Below are 13,716 nucleotides of genomic sequence, written 5' to 3'. Positions count from 1 at the left end.
TAACTACAATTTATGTTGAGTTTAAGGTCATTGATATTTGTTTGGGGTTTTTTTCTAATCTAAAAGGAAGTGGTGTTGCCTCTTACATGCAGAAACAAACTACGGGGACAGTAATTTAAACAGGGGCAGGCTGATAAAAATGCTGCAGGTTACAGGTGAGCCATAACTGCTGATGAATAAATACTTTCTATGTATAATGCATCCAATTTTACTGTCTTGGGAAGATAAGTTTTACTTTTCTCTAATTCATTTTGCAAAGAAAAAGTGAGAAGATTCCACAATTAAAACTGACCTGACATTATAAAATACACATATATTGCAATGTGGCATTTATATTTAAGTTGAATAAACCTTAAACGACCAGCTGACTTCTTTTCTGGACTCCCACACACTGATTGGCTGTTGGTACTCAGGGTCACACAGCTGTAGCTGTACCCTTTAACTATGTAAACAGTCTCGTTGCATTGTGAATCTTTAGTCTGAACTGCAGGTTAAAAGCAGGGAATTTTATCAGGAAAAATTTCAATTAGAGTGTCCTGTGTGTTTCTGAGGTACAAAATTAATTAAGAAAGGAAAACACTATCAGTTGTAAACATGAATGAAAAATGTGGAGTGATCCATCTTGTGAAAAGTTTCAGGGATGTTCTTTATCAACACAAAATCATCAACAAAATTATACAATACACATTGTTATCTACAAAAGGGGCTTAATATTTATCAATAAAACATTTTGAATCAAAATAAAGAACTTCTAGATTTACTGAAAATTGCTCACATGCCCAAAGAAATCCAAGCTGCTACCCATACAAGCTATTATAGAATTAATGATTTAAATTGTTATTTGTATTACGAAAAGAAATGACAGGGAAATTAAAGCTGTATGCGGGAGTAGAATAAAACTGTGCAGGCAAAAGAGCAGCAAATAAGGATAAGTGGTAACAAAAGTCTGAATTTTTAAGTGCACTTAAAGGTTGTGTTTTACTTTGATCATAAATGCCATCTTCATTTTGCCATATCAGGACAAGCTTCTTTTACAAGCAGCAGCCTCGGTCTGGTTCTAATTCTCTCCCGTGGATCCACGAGCCCTATCATCACACTGATAGTCTAACCGCTCAGCACCCATTCCTAACTAATCCTTTATCACTTTCTGGTATATTTCTCCAGGCAGTGAAAACATGCCACAAGTGCTTCAGTATCTCTGAACCACAGAGGATGGGATCAAAATAACCCAATCAAATGGAGGTCACATCTCACCTTTATTTCGAAGGATTTGGTTCAATTATCAGACAAAATACATTCCTCTGGTGCCTGTCTGGACTCTCCGCGGAATCTAACTGAGCAGATAAGGACACCAGTTTAAAGAGGACGTATTGTTAAAACACCCTCACGTTTCAAGAAGATCTTCAGGAAATCCAGGAATGTGAGTTTATTTTGCAGTAGCGTGATGTCTGGATGAAGCCAAATATAGCCCTATACAAAAATTTAAAAAGACCTGACAAAAAAGGCAAGGGGTTCTGTGATTGAGAATATGATATATTAGATACATAAAGCATCCACGTGTCTTCCTGGTATCCATAAACATCTCTGTTACTGTGTGCTATTTCAGGAACAAGGGTAAAAGAAAGTGCCTAAAACACTAATCACTTTTCTGAATGTCTCATGGAAAATTCTCTTAGCCTCCCTACAAAAATAGACAGCTCTCAGAAAAGTTTATTTAATTTAATTTCAACCTTTATTTAATCTCAATAAATCATTGATGTCATGCCCTTATTTTCATTAGATGGTTCTAATTTTGTCAGCTTCTTTTTTACAATCTGATTATCTTCTTCAAGGCATCAAAACAGTGAGTTTAGCATTTAAATTTCTTAGTTTAACTCCTGACTTCCTGTCATCTGTGCATTAATCCTTTGACTGTTATTTTGTCAGTGGTTGTGTTTAAAGCAGATTCAACCTGTCTGACAAACAAAGGCAACATAATGAAAAAGCTCCCGGCTCAAGTACAGTATAAAGAGGCCAACTTTATAATGTTTTCTTTACCAGGAGCATCATAGATGCCAAAAGTACATGTGAAAAATATGTGGTGTTTTTCATGCTTCAAAGTGTAATAAATACTATTGGGTAAATTTGGCTCTTCGTCTTTACTTTTCAGTATTTTTACTTTTCAGTAGCTTGAAACCAAATCATGCCTATAAACATCTGCTGCAAACTGATTTAACAACTGAGCTGCACTTCTACTATTTAGTCCTTGCAAGACAACAGAAACTAGATCAAAACTGCAATTTCAGCTGAAATTGTGTGGGGATGCTGAGAGCTGAAAGAACTGCTGAACTGCTGAAAATAGCCAAAAAGCACAAAAAGCTGAAAACAGCATAAATATAGCATAAAATGGCATAGAAGTAGCTGAAAATGACATTCAATGGCTAAAAAGGGATAAAAAATAGCTGCAAGTAGCTAAAAATAGCTGAAAATAACTTGATCACTGAAAGTAGCCTTAAAATAGCTGAAAATAGCATAAAAATTGCTGAAAATAGCCTAAAAGTAGCTGGATGGATTTGGCTACTAAACGATTACGGTGCCTACATAGCAACCTGGCTTTGTTCTGTCTCTGTATCAGTCATCATTTCAACCTATCAAAACTGTTTTGCTCCTGAGACAGACCGGGGGGCAGAGGGTCTCAGAGAGGACACACGACCACTGCATGATCTATGAGCTTAGCGCTGATGAACAGGTATCACATTAGTGTTGATACCCATGAACACCATGAATCTTATCATTTTCACCTCAACCCTACTAAGGAAGAAGTCAGACACTCCAGGCATGAAAAACATTATACATATGCCTAATTTCTACCCTTTTTCCTTGGCTCCACTGAGCAGTCAGTAACCCTCCTTTGTCTCTTCTTCTACCTTTCATTCTCTTAAAAACAGGAGAGGTATTTATCAGTGTAGTAAGAAGAGAAAAAAACAGTTAGGATCTGACCACTTAGAAATAGTTCACTAATAAAAGTACACCAATAACAATGATAATACTGTCAGTAACTTCTCTTTGTTTATTTGGACCTACCTACTGTGGGCACATAAAACTAAGCTCTGTTGACACAATTATGTGATTATATCTATTATCTATTACTCAACAGGCCAAAATTTGAGGACTAAATTTGGATCAGTCTCAAAAAGTGCTGGAGCTCTGCCTTACACAGGACCCAGGCTTCATCTGTGAGGAGACAGCATCAGCAGGTTCTCCTCCACCAGGCCTTCATGTCAAAGGTCAACCAACAACAAGTCAGCAAGCTGGTGGTGTCTGTCAGCAACAAAGAGAAATGTCCTCAGATGTGGATACAAGTGCAGTGGGCAACACCAGGACTCTAGTATGTCAGTGCTGCAACATAAAACAACGATGCACATCTTTCTACAAAAATAAATTCAGGACATGGTATAGGTCATAATCTACATGCTGCACAAATAATTACAACAACCAAGTGTGGTATAACACTTTTTAATTTGAATCAGAATGAAATACATATTACAGAGATTTTGTGAGAATCTTTGAAAGTTCTGTATTAAACAATACACATTAGAAAAATATGAGGTGTGGAGGTTTCTTTAGTGCTGATCATCACGGGTTGAGGTAGACTGCCAGGTCAGGCTGTGCACGTTGGATGATAGCACAGTTCCAGAAACTCTTGTTTTGGTAGGGACTGTCCTGTAGAAATTAGTAAAGAACATTACATTCACAGTTCTGACAATTTCTACATATCAAACACACCACTAATACTATCATAAAATAATATCAGATATGCGAATCAAAAAAGTTTCATTTGGCCGTATTTACACACAGTCTTTGACCTCTTTATACTGAAACTATTCACAGTTATTTGATGATTAAAAGTTGTATTGTCAACGTCAGCTTCAGTCTTCGCATTGTTTCCATTTTATTTTGTTTTGTTTTTCAGGATTGGAACTGTAACAATTATTTCTTATGAGTATAGAAAAGCATAAAAAAGTTCTATGGTGCTTGATTGAAATGATCAGTTTGTAGACATATTTTACAGCATAGTAATTAGTTTGAAGGAACGTGACAAATAGTTTGTAAACATATTTTTGATCATATTCAGTTTGGTGGTGCAGGATTAAAATGATAGGAATGTGGACTATTTTATATCATAAGTTCAAAGATGCAGGATTGAAATCATTAATTTGTAGACTACTTAATTTCATAATAGTTTGAAGGTGCATGATTGACAAAGTTTACAAACTATTTCAAAACAAAACAAAAACTTGTTCTAAGGTGCAGGATTGAAATGATTGGTGTGTAGACATATTTTACATCATAATTACTAGTTTGTAGGTGAGTGACAAATAGTTTGTAGACATACTTTATATCATAATATTAAGTCCCAAGATGGAAGATTGAAATGACGAGTTTGTAGACATAACTGAAATCAAAATAAGTAGTTTGGAGGTGAGTGACTAATAGTTTGTCTCATAACGACGAGGTTGCAGATGTAAAATCAATATTATTAGTCTGTTAACATGTTCTATATAATATCTAGTTTGGAGGTGTGAAATCGAATCAGTTTGTAGATATTTTCATATCATAATAACTAGTTTGGAGATGTTAAATTTAAAAGATTAGTTTGCCAATGTGTTTTTGACCATAATGATTAGTTTGTAGACATATTTCATATCATAATAAGCAGTTTGGAGATGTAAAAAAAAAATTAAAAGATTAGATTATAGATGTGTTTTAGACCCTAATAATTATTTTGTGTACATATTTTAAAATAAAACTTAGTAGTTTTTGTTGTTTGTAGGTGTAGAATTGTTAAAAACAGACATGACTTTGCATTTAAATTTTGATATTTCACAGAGCAGGAACTATGTACCCACCACTAAAATTACAGTGCTACATGATAACTAACCTAGCCCTCTGCTAACAAGCTGGAAGCTCCTTGTTGGTTGAGGAAGATCTCCACATGTTGATCTGGATCTTAGGGCCTTCTAATCCAGCTACGTGGCACCCCCCCAGCGGTTGACAACCCTCAGGACTGCACTGTAGACAAAATGACGTAAAATTTCAAACTCTGTGGAATAACACTAACAGTTACCATTTTTACATGAAAATTGCCCCTTTTACATGGATTTTTTTGTCTTCAGGGTTTTTTCACCCTTCTTTTTATGTCTGTGTTTTGAAAGCAGACTTCTTGTGTGTTTAAGTTTACCTGGCCAATAAAATGCTTCTGAATCAATGTAATGCATCCATCGTAATATTGCACTGCACTGAATGATAAGAGGTGTGGTATGCAGAAAAGTACAAATGACATGCTGGACTGAGCCAACTGCTCTTTGCTTAGCTGTTTCATATACATGTTATAGTTATCGTTATAGTCCAAGACAGCCAGCACAGTGTAAAAAATACAAAATAGCTTTATTTTCTGCTGGAACAATTTGATGTATAGCACAAACATATTATAACTACAGTGAGCTATTTAGCTGCAGCAAAGTCATACTAGAAATGCAGTAATCAAAACTATATTTTTTACTCTTATTACCTCTGCCAAGGAGGTTATGTGATCGGCAGGGTTTGTTAGTTAGCAACGTAACTCAAAAAGTTATGGACAGATTTTGATTACATTTTCAGGAAATGTCAGAAATGTCATAACAAAGAACTGATTAGATTTTGGGAGTGATCCGGATCACCGTCTGGATCCAGGAATTTTTTAAAGGATTGTTTACTATTGCGAAATAGGGCTTATGGCGGAGGTAAGTGCTCTCCGAGTGCTTTTCTAGTTTGTGTATATAATATATTTCAATAACATGTTAATTCAGTTGCCATATCTTGAATCCAATTGCTGAACAGCTGTTTCTTTAGCACTGCTGTTGTCCAAAAAATGTTTGTCTCTGGTACAGCTCTGGAGAAATCATCTCTGCAAAACTGACAGGGAGTAAAAACAGCTGGCTTTATACAGGAGAGACAGTAAATATTTGATGTGCCACATGTAGCAGTTATGACAGCGTTTCCTTTATCCTGATAAGACCAACTGACACAACAAAACCATGTCCTGGTATAAGGACAATTACTGCAAATCATAACAGTGGGCAGGCTAATAAATTAAAACACCAGTACAGGGAGCAAATTATTCTGGTTTTGTCATGTACTTCTGCCAAAAGGCTGTGCAGCCCCTCTGATATCAGCAAGGGATAACTGTAAGGCAAACTTTCATTCTCTTGTATTTTTTGTTCACAGAGTGTCTGTTTGTCCTGCTGTCACAACAAACTGCTGCTATTTTGTTCTCAGCGGACCGTACAATGTCCATAAAGCAAATGAGCTACTACTATGAAGCACAGATACATGCTTATAGTCCTTCAGTGAAAATAAAGGTCTAAGTAACGTTCATGTTCACACTTTACTCCAGACTGAAACTCACTGGTCAGAGCGTCCCCACAAACGGCCAAAACAGCGGGGGCTGGCGGCTTCATCCGTCTGAGTGATAGAGCCGAAACATCACCCTCTCCTCTATGAAAACACAACAATGAGCAACTTTAGCCATTCAAACACATCACCTTTACAGCAAGTAAAGAGCAACAAAATAGATATTCCCTTGAACTACATTGGCTCACAGATAACTAGAGAGAGTTTATAAGGGTTTACTGTACATTTCTGCAAAAGCACCGTAACAAAACATAACACTGAGCTAACAAACAAGCTACAGCTATGCTAATACGGATACAGGTCATTAGCTGACAGCTAGATACTGTGATAGCCCAGTGCATTGATGGCTGTGGTATGAACTCTACATGAAAAGAACGAATTTACATAAAAATAAAACAAACGACAACAAACGTTTACCATACCTTTCCTGTAGAAATACGATGATGGAGGCAAAGCGATTCAGCCCTCTCTGTCAAAGCCACTGACAAAAAGCAGACCCGGTGTTGACTTTCATTGTCCTCCAACTTTATCCAAACGCTCTTTATCATCCTCTTTTAAAAAAATGGAGTGGTAAACTTTGCTCTTTCTCTGCCTCTGTCTTCCTGTGTTCAGTAGAATACGTCATGCGTAGAACTTCGGGCACGTGCAGTTTTGTGTTTAAATATAGCGTGTTTGAGTGACAGGCAAACCTGCCAATGCCTTGAGATGAGCCGCTAGAAATCTTTTTGAGCTACAGAAGATTTACTTTAAATGATTGTTAAAGCACTGTATGTATTACCTGCTTTCAAGATGTAAAGGTTATTTCAACAACTTTGACAAAAAACTTTTCTGGGGAAAATCACCTACCCTACCTTTAAGGGGAGTGTTGATGCATTAATTTGTGTGTCTGTGTAGGGCTTCTAGGTTGATATGGTAATGAGCACCTGCATTACATCATAGCTTATCAGTCACAGCTGAGATCAAAGCTAATTAGTCACACCTGTCAAAGTTTCTGTTAAAGGCAGCTCAGGAAACTGAGTTGAATGGCCAGAACATGCACTCAAACAAGGTCAATTTAAGCCTTGGTTGTGAAACCTAGCAGAAAACCAAAGATATTGTGAGAACTGGCAAAAGTTGCTGAACGCAGTGATATGTTTTTTTATGTGTGGGAAGCGAAAAAAAACATGCTTCAAGAGCAAGTTGAAAAAGTGGTTCAGAAAGCCCAGAAAGCCAGAATCTCTAGAGGAATTTTAATATTAGCGCAGATGGACAGCTGAAGTCAGGCTGGCCCACTTTGAAGCATACTGTGCCAAAACCGTTTGTCCTTTTGACCTCAAATCTTTTTTGTGAGCAAGAGGGGATGTGTAGCTACGTTTTAAAATGTAAATTATTTCTGTAGACCAAATATTTTTCTCAGGAGAGCAGTTTGTTCCAGAAGTCTTGTTTGGAACTCTGAGCTTCGGATTACTCTAGCAGTGGTGTTATCACTCTAAGCCTCTCGATTTACTCCCATTGTAAAAGTTTGAGAGAGGCAAAGTCTTCATGATGTTTGATCAGTGATTATTAGAAATCTATAGAAGATATCAATAATGTGAATCATTCCTAAATAGCCAAAGAGTTTGTCTACGTTTTAAAGCAAGAATGAAGTCTGTATGTGGAAGTAAACTGAAGTTATAAGTGTTAGAATTTGAAAGCGTTTTAGAGGACTTGAAAAGCTGGCTCACCTGAAATAATGTTATTTTAGTTTTAGAAAGAGCCAAATAGTTGAAAAATTTTAAATAACATAAAAAAGTATTAAAAATAGCTGAAAAGAGCACAAAAAGCTGAAGAGTATGATAGAATAATAGTGAAAATAGCACAAGGAGTGCCAAAGTTATGAGGAGTTGAAGAAAGTGCAAATTTTCAGAAAAACCCCATTCATTTGAATGGGAAAAATTTTGCAGAAAAAGTTAAATATTTTTAAAATGATAAAAGTTAGAAATGAAAAAAGTCATAGCCATCATTTCCTAAAAGAGCTGAAAAGAATGATATTAGAATGATGAGTATAGCTCAAAGAGTGAAAGAGGAGATAGGGTCCAAAAAATGTATGGAACAAAGAAAATGGCAGATGCGAATATCAAAAGTGTGGATGCTTACTCAGCATCCCCACTAATAAATCAACAGTATATGTGGAAAAACAAAATTCCAAGCTGCAACATGTCACCTTGCCAGGCTCCAGACAATAACAAACAAAGACAAAGTTGAGAGAAAAAAAATCCACCAATCTAAATCTGTTATTGACAATTCAATATCCTCCCGCAGAGTTAGTGGGAGAGGACAGAAAACAGATTAAGGGCGACTGAGAATTCAGTTCTATGTGAGGATGAGGCACTGGTCTGGTTTAGTATTTACAGTTGAAGGATTTCACCAACCACTTACCAGCGCTCTGATTTAAGGCTCCTCAAAAGAGAGCTTTTAACTTTTAACAACTGGACTATTTTAGGCTATTTTCCCCCTTTTATGTGACAGTTTGCCCTGAAGTCTTCTTCCTCTGGAATTTGTGAACAAACATGGAAAAATGCACCGTGTTGTCCAAACAGAAGAATGTTTGTGATTACTAACTCAGAAAACAAGCTGAAAATGCTAAAGTAATGAGTAAATGATGCACTACTACAGTGTTTATTCTTAATATGTGACTCTGACTGAGCTGGCACATACTTCTCGGAAATGTCTTAATCTTGAACTCTGCTTGGGTTTTTCTTGCTGATGGTATGAGATTGATAACTGCCTGACACATGCAGGGTGAATGTGAAACTGCTGGGGACGGAGGTACACAATCTTTTAAAGGCAAACACAGTGAAACAATTAGCCTGGTATTCCGTGGGCTTTAGCAGGGGAGAAATTAACAATATCATTCAGAAGAGTATAAATGATTCTCCTTCAAACAAATCTGTTATAATCCGTTATTTATGGTGAGTTGAATATTTGTGCCATGACCGCTAATCTGCAATCAAACACAGTTTTTATGCATGAGTAAATCAAATGAAAAAGGCTGAAGGGGAGAAAAGGTCCATCCTCCTCTTTAAAACAGCCTTTCTTTGCCAACTCACAGTTATTATGCCTGATCAAAACAGGCTTTTGTTTTCTGCTAAAGTCTTAAATACATGAAGACACTGTGCACAACACAAGCTTCCTTCAAAGTTATGGCAAGTGCCATAGACTGTTAATGAAAACAATAAGTCTTAATTAAATTGGAAAGGGAAGGCTTCCACATCTCCCAACAATTTATCCCCATGGATTGTAAGAGTAATGCAGGACACATGACAATGAATGTGACCTCATACTAATTCTTAGAGTCCAAGAAATTAAAGCTTATCACTATGGTGATCTTTTATGAAGCCTAACGGGAAAAACAGAAATCTACAGGCATTTGATAAATCTAATAGTGTATGAGCTTTTTGCAAACTTTTGTGGGTTTTCTCATGGTGCTCCATGGTCCAGAAACTCCAGGACAGGTTGTTATTGTGATTTCTTTTAAAATCCCTCTGATGTGACTAAAAACTTCATGAATTCTGGGATAAGCAACAGCTTAACTGTGACGCTCAAAAAGATCAAACTGTTAGCAAAATATAAACACATAAGTCAAAACATAAATTAAAAAAGCACATCAAGTTCTCAAAACCCACACACGAAGATGTAAAAGGACGGTTCGATGTGTGTGAGTGGAAGCACGTGTGTGTGTTTTACCTGAAGATTAACCTCAGCCTCATAAAAGGTCAGGCAAGAACAGTAGTGTCGGTCTGAATCGATATCTGTCAGCACAACAGTGAAGAAGGTGGGTGGTTTTCTATCGCGGGACAGCCTCCAACCTCCAGGCTGGCAGAACTGAAAAGGAAAAAAACATAACACATTTTGTATGAGTTTATGATGGTGGGTAATTCACACAAGGTGTCATGGGAAACTTAATATTAGTAATTTAAAGAGTAAAACTGCAAGTGCTACATTTTTAATTTGTTTCTTAAAATCCTAGTGCATAAAGGTCAGAGGTTTCTATGCTTACAGAGACATTCTGCTGGTAACCAGTTCTCCACTAGACAGAGAATCAGTATATCACTCAAATCAGTCTAATCCTAATACCCCCATAGAGAATGTAGGCAGGATGTCCTGCTTCTGTGTAAAGTTACATCTCCTAAGCAGAGCGGGAAGTGGCATGTTTAGTTTTTAATTCTTTACTGAAAGTCATCAGCAAAGGTGCTGAGCTAATGACCGTTGGATAGGATGGAAATACCCAGGAATTATTAATCGACATACAAGCTGATTTCACTCTGTGTTACTTTGTTTACATGCTGTTTGCCTAATTCAAAGGCTACCCTGAACTTTATCGGCTGACTTCTAATCGAAGTGACTAGGCAACAACTTGTATTTTGGAGTATTTAGAATCTCCAATTGATAGTAAAGCTCTTCCAAAATATTCCTGGAATAACTTATTATTTGTATTTCCAAACACAAGTCTCCAATTTTCAATGCATGACAGTACAGAGCATATTTTTAGTAAAATGTGGGCGCTAAAACTCAGAAACAATGTTAGCATAATAAAAAGCATATCCAACAGGTTTTCACAGTGTGAGTCATAACCAAAGCTGATAGAAAACATCTGCAAAGTGTGGAAAAACAATCTTTTTTTCTGACAGTGTTTTAATAGACATGCATGGTTTACTGGTAAGCTGATTTTATAGTTTGAGAAGTTTGTCCCAACAATATGTCCTTTTGCAGCAACAAAACTGACAAGAATGTCAGTTATAAGTCAGTAAATGAAACAAAACAGTGCAGTTTGACTCACTGGACTTAAATTAAATGCTACTATCTCAAACAAACAAAAATGATGGGTTATTAATAGTTGTGGAGAAACCATTATTTGCAAGACAAACTTGAGGGCCAAAATATGTGAGGCAGGCGGGCATTTAGTCCAAGAGTCGGGTGTTTGTGTCTGCTCTCTCTCTGTTTTTGCTAGAGGCCAAACCAGCTCTGGCTCTGAAAACACTGTTTAGACTGCTCCTCAGGGGTTACATGGGGGATCACTGGACACATGGAGGAAGAGAGAGGTCTGGGCATATGAGGGGTGGGCTATGCAATAAAATAAAGATGGATGGATGGATGGATGGTTCCACATATAGCTAAAGAGAATTATATGAGCAAACAAATGAAGAAAAAGAATGACTAAAAAGGAGTGAGGGTTTAAGTCAGGAATGAAAGTAGGAAGAAGAGAGGAAAAGAGGAAAAGGAGGGGAGGAGGTTTGGATCAGGATGCCACCATCTTCCAGCAGATACAATAGCTCACAGGATATCTGTTAAACCTGCTTTGTAGTGAGATGTGTGTTTGTGTTTGTGCAGATGTAGGGACAAGTGCCGATAGCTGTGATCCTGCCTTAAACTATTCCAAGTATGCCATTCATTGTCAAAAAAGAGATAAACACCTTTGGGCCCGCATAGCTCAGAGAATGACGGGAGATATGACATCCTGAGTGTGTTTATATGCGTGTGTCCAGTATGCATGTGTGAAAGAGGGACCAACTGTACAATGTAGAGAGCACGTGTGAAGGAGAGAGCATGAATGGACTTCCCTGATGTTAAGTCAGTGTTTCCTTTGCACTGTTATCTCGCCTGGAGGTCTGCAGAGAGACACTCTAGGGGCTGGCGTGGCTTCAAAGGCACTTCAGGGAGTTCAGTGTTTAGATTCAGAGGCCATGACATCATCACAAATAGAACCTATGACTTTCTACCAAAAAATGTTGAATTATTATTTTACTTTAATGATTCTGGATGCAATTGGTACTTTACAAAAGGGACAGTTCAATGTCAATAGTAAGACAAAGTTCATTCCAGATAGTGTTTCTATTTTCAGTTGCTCAAGTATGAATGTGTTATCATGAAAGAAAATGTGTTTTTAACTGTTACATTATTATCGTCTACAAAGATATAATCATACACATACTCCAATTGTACGCTACACAAAGGTCGTGTGTTTGTTGATTGCTTGTAAATCATCATTTAAGAATCCGCCCCAATATCCTGGAACTTTTGCAAAAGCCAGGAAGGGGGGTGTATAGGCAAAGCCTTCCCCCACAGTTTCAAAAAATCCTGGAAGAAACCCTGTATCTCATCCCTCCAGTGAGTCCTTGTCTACCCTAGGGTCTTCTCCCAGTAGAGCATGTCCAGAAGACCTCCACAGGAAACATCCAAACCAGGTACCCGGACCACCTCTGCTGGCTTGAAGAGCAGCAGCTCTTCTTCAGGCTCCATCCTCCTGTCTGATCTCAAAGGCTGAACCCAGCTCCCCTTCTGAGGAATCTCATTTTGACTTCTTGAATTCGCAATCCCATTTTTTCTGTCATTGCCCAGAGTTCATGACCATAGGTGAGGGTTGGGACGAAGATCAACTGGTAAATCAAGAGCTTTGCCTTCTGGCTCAGCTCTCTCTTAACCACAATGGTCCAGTACAACCTCACAGTCTATTCTACCCTCACTCGTGACAAGGACTCGCCCTTCCCACCAAGAGGGAGCAATCTACCTAACAGGGATCCCTGGACTTCCCGGACCTTAGATATGCCAATATTTCCAAACTCATGCTAGCCGATATGATATATTCACATCTTTTTTATTGTACAGGGTCCGACATTAATGGTTGCCCGAATGCCCAGGGCAACTTCAAAAGGCTGACGGGCAAGCAAAACTTGTAAGGACTTGCCCGATTGGGCAAGCACAACTCTGAACTTTTCTATACATTAATTTTATTATTTTCCTCTCTCGTTTCTGTTACCCCCAAGCAGCCAGATGCAGTGTGTTGTTGCCTCCATTGGCTGAGCGTGTCTTCTGATGTGCAGACAGCTGCAAAAACTTTAACTAAAAACCTCTATGAAGGTAAACACTGTCATCAGTAACAATTCATGGCAGGTCACATCAATAAATCTGTTACCCACATAAAGAAGTCAGGCTTTAACTTCCAAATTTAAACGTTTATTATTTTAAATCCGTATTTTATTACCAGATGCGCTCGACGGAGGAGCGTGTGTAAGAGAAGAGAGCAGAGGAAGTCGGTGGTGTGTCTCTTCAGTTTGCTCATTCATTGAGGAGTGCTGTCGTGTTTAATCTGAAGCTTCCCATTTCCTCGTTTTAATTTTTTTCTCCAGCCACACCCTACCGACGCTCTCTCACACCCAGATCTTATGACAATTGTGCTGATGATCATCATCACTGAGCATAACTCACACGGATCACACGTGGAGATAATGTCATATCTAGAGAAAGTTGTCCAAACGTGTGTTTTAC

At 37.8% G+C, this 13,716-nt stretch overlaps 1 protein-coding gene and 1 long non-coding RNA gene across 6 annotated transcripts in view; both read right to left on the bottom strand.

The window, feature by feature from the left end:
* Positions 1–13,716, bottom strand: part of sbf2 (SET binding factor 2) — a 132,578-nt gene that overhangs the window by 72,582 nt on the left and 46,280 nt on the right. For all 4 annotated transcript variants that reach the window (XM_041790842.1, XM_041790816.1, XM_041790825.1 and 1 more), the window contains one exon: positions 10,138–10,275. In XM_041790842.1, the coding sequence (XP_041646776.1) occupies positions 10,138–10,275 (138 nt within the window). The remainder of the gene's footprint in view (positions 1–10,137; positions 10,276–13,716) is intronic.
* On the bottom strand, positions 3,593–9,026 carry LOC121511982. 2 transcript variants are annotated; one of them, XR_005992079.1, is made up of 4 exons: positions 6,855–9,026; positions 6,428–6,516; positions 4,922–5,052; positions 3,593–3,702 (listed from the first exon to the last, which is right to left on the bottom strand). It is a non-coding gene; the product is annotated as an uncharacterized LOC121511982 (long non-coding RNA). The 2 variants fall into 2 exon arrangements; XR_005992078.1 differs by having other exon boundaries at positions 6,428–9,026.

The sequence above is a fragment of the Cheilinus undulatus genome, linkage group 1 (genome assembly GCF_018320785.1).
Source record: "Cheilinus undulatus linkage group 1, ASM1832078v1, whole genome shotgun sequence".
Lineage (NCBI taxonomy): Eukaryota > Metazoa > Chordata > Actinopteri > Labriformes > Labridae > Cheilinus > Cheilinus undulatus.
Note: the sequence above shows the minus strand (reverse complement) of the source record. Positions and strands in the feature narration are given on the sequence as shown.